This window comes from Rhodamnia argentea, chromosome 2 (assembly GCF_020921035.1).
Source record: "Rhodamnia argentea isolate NSW1041297 chromosome 2, ASM2092103v1, whole genome shotgun sequence".
Classification (NCBI taxonomy): Eukaryota; Viridiplantae; Streptophyta; class Magnoliopsida; order Myrtales; family Myrtaceae; genus Rhodamnia; species Rhodamnia argentea.
The window spans coordinates 21,617,059-21,625,127 of NC_063151.1; the positions used below are offsets into that span (position 1 = coordinate 21,617,059).

The 8,069-nt window shown below is 41.1% G+C and overlaps 1 protein-coding gene across 1 annotated transcript; it reads left to right on the forward strand.

Moving 5' to 3' along the window:
- Window positions 1–1,609: 1,609 nt before the first annotated feature.
- Window positions 1,610–3,292, forward strand: LOC115751473 (chalcone synthase-like). Its single transcript, XM_030689396.2, has 2 exons — window positions 1,610–1,793; window positions 2,136–3,292. The coding sequence occupies exons 1-2, from the start codon at window positions 1,610–1,612 to the stop codon at window positions 3,125–3,127; spliced, it is 1,176 nt and encodes a 391-aa protein (XP_030545256.2). The 3' UTR covers window positions 3,128–3,292.
- Window positions 3,293–8,069: the final 4,777 nt, after the last annotated feature.

The following is an 8,069-nucleotide window of genomic DNA, read 5'->3' on the forward strand; positions in this document are numbered from 1 at the left end:
GAAAAAATTTCCTGCTAATGAAAGAAACACCTCTAAAAATTGGGGAAGTAATTTCCTATTTTTGAAAAGAGTAAATAATTTTTCCTCCTTTTTTTCCGTATACTCTTTCACCTTCCTTTTTTGTAATTATTTTGTAATTTTCTTTTTTAATTTTCTAACCTTTTGATAATTTATTTTATTTTATTTTATTTTCTTTTTTTCTCCTGCCGGTCACCAGCCATGGCGATTGGCCATAGACGACAGATGAGCTCGCCTGTGGCAGCGAGCTCAAGCCTTGCCAACCTCACTTGAAGGGAAAGTGGTTGACCGTTTTTTCTTCTCAAACTCGATCCTAATTCTCAACTCCAACTTCGCAAATCAAGTCATTTTTCGAGCTCAGAAACTTGATTCACGGTGGTCTGCTCGTGGCAATGACGATTGCGACTCGATTCACGTTCATCAAACTCTGCCACCATCTTTACTCTCTATTCTCCTCTATAGCAAACTCCTACGAAACGCTCCCTTAGGATCTTCCCAGATACGAACCCTATCGGGGTAATTGAGGTGCTTGTGAGGATGCACTGGGAGCTCGATTCCGTGCCCTTCGTGTTCGATTTGTTGATCGAGTATTGCTTGGAAGAGAAGAAGGTCGATGCGACTTTGGAAATCTCGAGGTTGTTGAGGCCGCCCTTTGTGAAATCATGTGGATTCTCGCGGGGCTGGCAAGGCTGGAGCTCATCCTTTGCCTGTGGCTGATCATCAGTTGTCGCCATGACTGGCCACTGGAGAGGGAGAAAGAAAAAAAAAATAAAAAGTTCAACAACTTTCGATTTTTTTTTTGAAAATCACAAAAATTATCCACGTTCGCGTTGGGTGTATCATGTAGGACGGCTGGGTCCACATCCGCCATTTTTCAACCAAATGACAATGCAGAAAAATCAAATGAGATTTTCCTTACCAAACGACGGATAATATTTTCCAGTTTATTTGCAAGTCTTAGCCAAACACCAAAAAATGCGGTCATTTTCTAGGAAAATGACTTTCAGATTTTTTTTTTCAAAAGCATCAAAGATATGGAGCTTGGATATATATATATATATATATATATATATATATATATATATGCGCACATTAAGGGTTCCGGATTGTAAAATCACCCATTCTAAGGAATGATGATAATTCATCTGCCAAATCGATCGAATATCTCAAGACTACGTCCAGATCACTATATGCATATATAAACTTAATAGGTCGGCGCAATATTTATCATACTATTAGGTCGAATCTCGGGTAGCTTTGAGCTTGATCCTCTTTCTCGAAATTAGGGTTCTCTCAATCTTAGTCAACTTTAGGGTCACATTGGGTCGGGTTTGCGGTTCTAGGGTTTATTATTATTATTATTTTTGATGCATTTATTTTGGGTTCCAATTTGTAAAATTCCTGGCACTTAATATCTAGGTCAAACTGACCTTCCTTGAGTCAGCAGTTAGGTCGATTGTCACTTAACAATGAACCCCGAATTCGCCTATAAAACGAACATGCCACGCTTCTTCACTTCCCAATCCATCTCTTACAGCGTTGCTTTCTTGGGCACAAAATCTTGTTCTTGCCGCAGTGTTGAGAAAGAACAATGGCAAGTTCGTATGGAAAAATTCAGGAGGCGCTGAAGAAACCTCAAGGTCCGGCGACGATACTGGCAATCGGCACGGCCAATCCTCCCAACATCATCTACCAAGCCGATTATCCGGATTACTATTTCCGAGTCACCAACAGCGAGCACATGACCCTTTGGAAAGATAAGTTCAGGCGTATATGTAAGTACCAAATGAAAATCGTGATCGATGCCACATTTATTAAGAAAGACCGGGAAAAGGATCATAATTTCGTCTAACTCCATATAAGTACGTAAAGAAATTTACAATATAAATCGCATTTCGCGAAGTATTGGGGATGAGATTTACATGGTGTGTTTTAAGCTGTCGGGGAGTCTTTATGTTTGTGCTTTGGGTTATTAAAAAAGAAGAAGAAAAAATTACGTGTGCAATAGCTGTACTATATTCATCGGGATGTTCTATCAAGAATCTATCAAGCATATCATAAATTTGTTGGGTTCCATGTCTTGGTAATGTGTTGTTATGGCAACTTCGTACTTGAAGGCGAGAAAACAATGATCAGGAAAAGGCACATGCACATCACCGAAGACATCCTCAAGCAGAACCCCAGCATGTGCACTTATGGCGTCCCGTCCCTGAATGCCCGCCAAGACATATTGGTCCCTAGCGTTCCGGAGCTCGGCGCTGAGGCCGCGGTGAAGGCGATCGAAGAATGGGGCCGACCGCAATCGAAGATCACGCATGTGATATTCAATTCGACCTCTGGATGGCACATGCCCGGCGCAGATTTTTCTTTGGCAAAGTTGCTCGGTCTCGAGCCGTCCGTGAAGAGGATCATGATGTACCAGCAAGGATGTTATGTGGGCGGCACGATCCTGCGCATGGCCAAGGACATAGCCGAGAACAATCCTGGGTCGAGGGTCCTCGTGGTGTGCTCCGAGATCACCCTCGGCTCGTTCAACGGCCCTTCCGAGGCCGACCCGGAATTTCTTGTGAGCCAGGCGTTCATCGGGGATGGAGCGGCGGCCCTGATCATTGGCGCCGACCCGGACGCATCGATCGAGCGGCCCTTGTTCCAGGTAATATCGTCCTCCGAGACGGTCATCCCTGGGTCTGAGGGCGTGATTGAGGGCCCTCTACGGGAGATGGGCCTCACGATCAGCCTCTCACGGAGCATTGCGGCATTAGTGTCGGACAACATGGAGGAGCACCTGAAGGAAGCGCTTCGCCCTCTGGGGATCGCCAGCGATTGGAACTCATTGTTTTGGGTGGTTCATACCGGCGGGAGGGAGACCCTCGACAAGATCGAGACGAAGCTCAGGCTCAACCCCGACAAGCTCGGGGCGACGAGGCACGTGTTGAGCGAGTTCGGGAACATGGCGAGCTCGTCCGTCTTCTTCGTTCTTGATGAGGTGAGGAAGAGACTGACGGAGAAAGGCGAAGGAAGAGAGTGGGGAGTTCTCTTTGCGTACGGAGCTGGTCTTACATTGGACTCCGTTGTGCTTCGTAGCGTGATCACAGATCCCGCCCTTTAGTTCCATTACTCGTTCAAGTGGATCGATTCACCTAGTGCAAGTAAATAAATGTCGGTCTGGAATAATTTGATTAAATAAGAGAATCGATCCTGGGTTTTATTTTCAAGGGTGGATCATTTTGGAGAAGAGTCGATATTGAATGTACCTGTTTTTATTTGGCAATATCCATTAAGCTAATTATATAGCAAGTCCAAAAACTATTTTTTTTTTCTCGTTGCTCAACATAATGTGTCTTTTCCTTTCTCAACATAACGTCCGAACTTCAGAAAATTAGTTCCGTATAGTTTTTTTTCATAAAATGGCATGAAACATCAAGTATTTTGATTTCCATGAAGTGTCATCTTAGCAATGACCAAGCACAACTAGCCATGTGGATTGCCTCATAATCTAGGAAAAGTGTTAAAAAAATCCTAAATCTATTGCATTATTGCCAATTAAGTCCTAAATCTTTTTTTATGCCAATTCAGTCCTAAACCTTTTATATTGGTGCCAATTAAGTCCTAAACCTTTTATTAGTGCCAATTCAATCCTAAAACTTTTGCATTAGTGCTAATTTAGCCCTAAATCTTTTATATTTATGCCAATTGAGTCAATTCGATCAATTTTGATCGAAAATCGTTGACATGGACATCGATTGTCCTACGTGGCACGGTTGGCGCCGACGTGGATATTTTTTAAAATATTTTCTACAATAACCAAAAAATACTTAAAATTTATTTAAAAAATTAGAATAATATGAAAAAATGTCCAAGTCAGTGCCAACCATGCCACGTAGGACAATCAACATCCACGTTAGCGATTTTTGGATAAAATTAGCTGGATTAAAGCAATTGGCATAAATACAAAATATTTATGACTAAATTGGCACAAATGTAAAATGTTTAGGACTGAATTGACACCAATAAAAGATTTAGGACTTAATTGACATGAATGCAAAAGGTTTAGGATTGAATTGGCGTCAAAAAAAGGTTTAGGACTTAATTGGCACTAATGCAATAGGTTTAGGACTTTTTTTTGACACTTCTCCCCTCATAATCTCTATCACCATCTTATTATTTTTCTCCATCTCTGATCATCATAACAAAGTCGTCGGTGCCGTCGAAGACCTGCCTCGTTGCTCTCTCTCTCTCTGCACGCGTGGTCAATTGTTTTAGACAATGCTTCGAGAGGTTGCACGATCATGATTCAAGGCAACACGACCACAATTTAAGTCTCATAACCTCAAAGTGAAGTCCCACCATAGAAAATCCGAACGCAACATAAGGTTTGAGAACTACGATCGATAAACAAAAACTGATTTTAGGAGTGACTGCACAATGATGAAAGGTTTCAAAAGGAGAACATGTGGTATTATCAAAATTTGCATCGGTGATACCACAAGCATTCTTCCCGACACTTCCACAGAAGTTCTACACTTCCCATCTAGAGACAATGATTAATAATTTTATCTAAAAAAAGACGAGCTGATCATAATATTTAATAAATGTGCATGGTGCTTATGCCATAAGAGTATTCATTCTCGAGCCAATGAATATAGTGTATTAGAAACAAGGAAGAAATGTGATACTGTCTTTCTTTAAACAAAAGAAAATCCCAAAAGAGATTATTTCTAGAGGCCTAAAAGCCCACGACGAAGAAGCCCATCTTCTCACTTGACCATAAATAAGGAAGGTCAACGCCAATGGGCGACACTGACAAGGCCCAATAGTCAAATCCCTTGATGTAAACTACTTGGTGACGTGACGCCCTGCGGTCAACGCATGGTCAACCCATTTTAGGACCTACAATTTTCCAAAGCAGATCAACAAGAGATGGCTTGGACATTTTAGGCGGAGGAGAATTGGGGAACCATCTGCGGGGTTTGGCCTAACCTAATCAAGACTGAAATCGCGCTCTGCAACTAAAATAATAGGAAAAAAAGCCTTCGAAAATTTCAAGCTATGCCCGCTTTGCAACTAAAATAATAGGAAAAAAAGCCTTCGAAAATTTCAAGCTATGCCCACTATAATATGTTTACCCTAAACTTTTCTTTTGTGATACCAAAAAAATCAAACTTGTCCTTGCCCGACACATTTATCCTCTGTTAAAATTCCTTCAATAGATACCGTTAAAAATCTGCATCCACAGATAACGGAAGGCAAACAATATTTACATGGCGCCCTCGTGGCTTAAGTCAAATAAAAATGCCAATTTTGGTTGGAAATCATCTCACGAAACTTTGACGAAGGACAAATATGTAACATAAGTACAAGTTTATGATTTTTTTATGCTATTAGAAAAGAGTTTAAGGCAAACGTGTCACAGTGGACGTAATTTTAAATTTCTGATGACACGAAAAATAGTTCGAGAGTAAATGCATCACAATAAACACAGTTTACGATTTTGGTTGCTTTTTTCCCCATTTGTTATCGTAAGACTCCATTTTCGGTCAACCTTTTCTTTTTTGTTTTTCTGGGTCTCGATACTGTTGGTGACACAATACATGACCTACGCAGCAGTCTTTTTTTTTTTTTTTTCCGAATTACGAGCATAGTGCAAAAATTATCTTTTAATCAAGATTAAATTAGTCCGTACCACTAACTTTGAGGGAGAAAGGTACCTACTCCCAAAAAGGCAGTGACAATGGCCTCAACCGAACTACCCCCTGAACGTCCTCCAATCGTAATGGCTTCAGCTTAACACAAAGTCGTCATCTTTGCTCATCTTTCGCTCCACTAATTATTCTACCCCCAAAAACCCTAATCCGAGAACTAAAGTATTCACGAGGATATTACGTCTTTTTGTGTAATGAGGAGGATATACCCTTTTGAACCAGACAATGCGTAGCCATCCCAGGCACAGCCCCACTTTGTAACCTGTCGCTGTTTCTGTTGCATATTCTAGGGATTAAAAGAAGACAACGACGTACGCAAAAAGAAGAGATTACCCCGTAAAAGAGACAGGGTGACTTGAAATTAACGATCCACGTGGAGGGCATCTGGAGAGTTTTGCTGGGAGCCGCTGATCAAGAAAAAAAAATCCATTTTATTTGATCTTAACACTGTTTATCGCAAGCTTATAAAATGATAATACTGACTCTGATATTATATTAAAAAATCAAACTCAAAAGCTTAAACTTATAGATATAAGGAGATCACATGAATATAAACAATATATAGAACTTATTGTTAAGCGAGGTAGGACAATAACTTTATCAAAAGAGATGTTCTAGGGTTTAGAGGGGCCTCGCGCACTGTCAACTTCTGCGAGATTTTTACTGTTCTTGTTTGCCGGAGCGAGCTGGTGGTTTGTTCTACGTAACGTGGGAAACAACAACCGAGTGAGTACAAGAATGTCTCTTGAGCTCCTCGGGCAGCCCACGTATCTTTCTCGAGCCGTTTGTACGAGCCGGTCGGCAATTAGGTTTTCCACTTGTCATTTGCAAAGAGGTTACAATCATAACTCGTAAGGTTAAGACTCTCCGATTTTTCTGGGGTTAGGGGTCTTCCTTTCACTGTGTCAAGACTACGAAATTAAGTCTATACTATGTAATTGTTCCCTAAGTACTCGCTTCTTGATTACAGGATTCTTGTGTGACTGCATAACGTAAGCCCTCGGCTGATCTGTTGAGGCGTGTAATGATCTCTCACTCATTGCCGAGCGACCTTTGCGTGGCTTAGTTACCCACGTCGCGTTGAGACGATGGCTAAGGTGTCTTAACGCGAAAGATCGACTTTCTTTGGTTAAGAGATTAAAACAGAAGAATATCAGCTTGGGGGAAGGATTCAATTGACAATAGTTAGGACAAGGGGAAGAGACAGCCTGATTCCGATAATTAACTACGTTAAGCAACATTCTAGTCATTGCTCTCCCCGATCTTCGCAAGCTCCATCGACCCTGGATCCAATCTAGTAAAGCTGCATTAACCAAGGATTCAATCTGATGGTTCTTCGACGAGATGATAGGCGAGCGAATGCTTTGTTTAATCCTCTGATCCCACTCGCTCCGCCAAGTGGGTGATTACGGAATAAAGTATGACTTGAGTCGTTCTCAGATGGGGCAGAAGGAGAAGAAGAAAACAAAGAGAAGGACAAAGAAATGCCATTCCCTGACCGTCGTCAGCACAGCGCGGGGCTCGCTGATTTGCCGGTTGTTTAATGAACAATGTCCTCGTCGTGAGTCATTCCACATTGGCCACAATCCCAACCGGTGATATTCTTTGGATATTATTCCTTCTTAATCAGAACTCTTAGCTCAAATTCCCAATAATACCCTCATTAAATAAAGCTGGTTAATTCCCCCAAAAGGGAAGGAAAATAATAATAATAATAACACTATAGTGTTATCTTTCAATGAGTAAATCGGAATCTTTCCTTTTGATATTGCAAAAGGGGGGGGGTCAAATTGAAATCAATCGATCTGAATGTTTACGCACAAAGAGATGGATTTTCATTGCTATTGTTTTATATCGATTGAAAGATAATCGTGGAAATTATTAAATTGGTAATGACCCTTTGATTATTCTCTTCTATGTACATCCTGCCCACCCTGTGTATCATGCCTTTCTTGGGATTTTTGGCTAAAGATGGAGTGCCTCCCGCGTCTATGAAACTTTGCATGATTAGGGTATGCCTAACTACTTAAGAACTTTGAAAACATCAACATTGGTGGTGCATAAAATTTTGCGATAGGTAAAACCAATCATCGTACGCGGAGTGTTAGAGTGCTTGCCGCAAACATAAGCTTTCATTTATGATCTTTCCCACCGTAATTGGGAAATTACGAAGGGAGGTTTTTTGTCCAAATCCGTTAACATTCTTAATTGAGCTCGATTTCAGTTTAAAAGCTTAAAAACATCGGGTACACATCAATTCCTCCAGTCAACTGCAATTGCAAACATCCAAAATGTGGGGCTCTGCCTTACATTCTCAACTTGTACGTGCACCTAAGAGTTATAGTACAA

Bases quoted from the DNA above. Each gene is read 5' to 3' on its own strand.
- LOC115751473 (XM_030689396.2), top strand. From the start codon at position 1,610: ATGGCAAGTTCGTATGGAAAAATTCAGGAGGCGCTGAAGAAACCTCAA. The intron at 1,794-2,135 runs GTAAGTACCAAA...TCGTACTTGAAG, and splicing joins AGATAAGTTCAGGCGTATAT to GCGAGAAAACAATGATCAGG.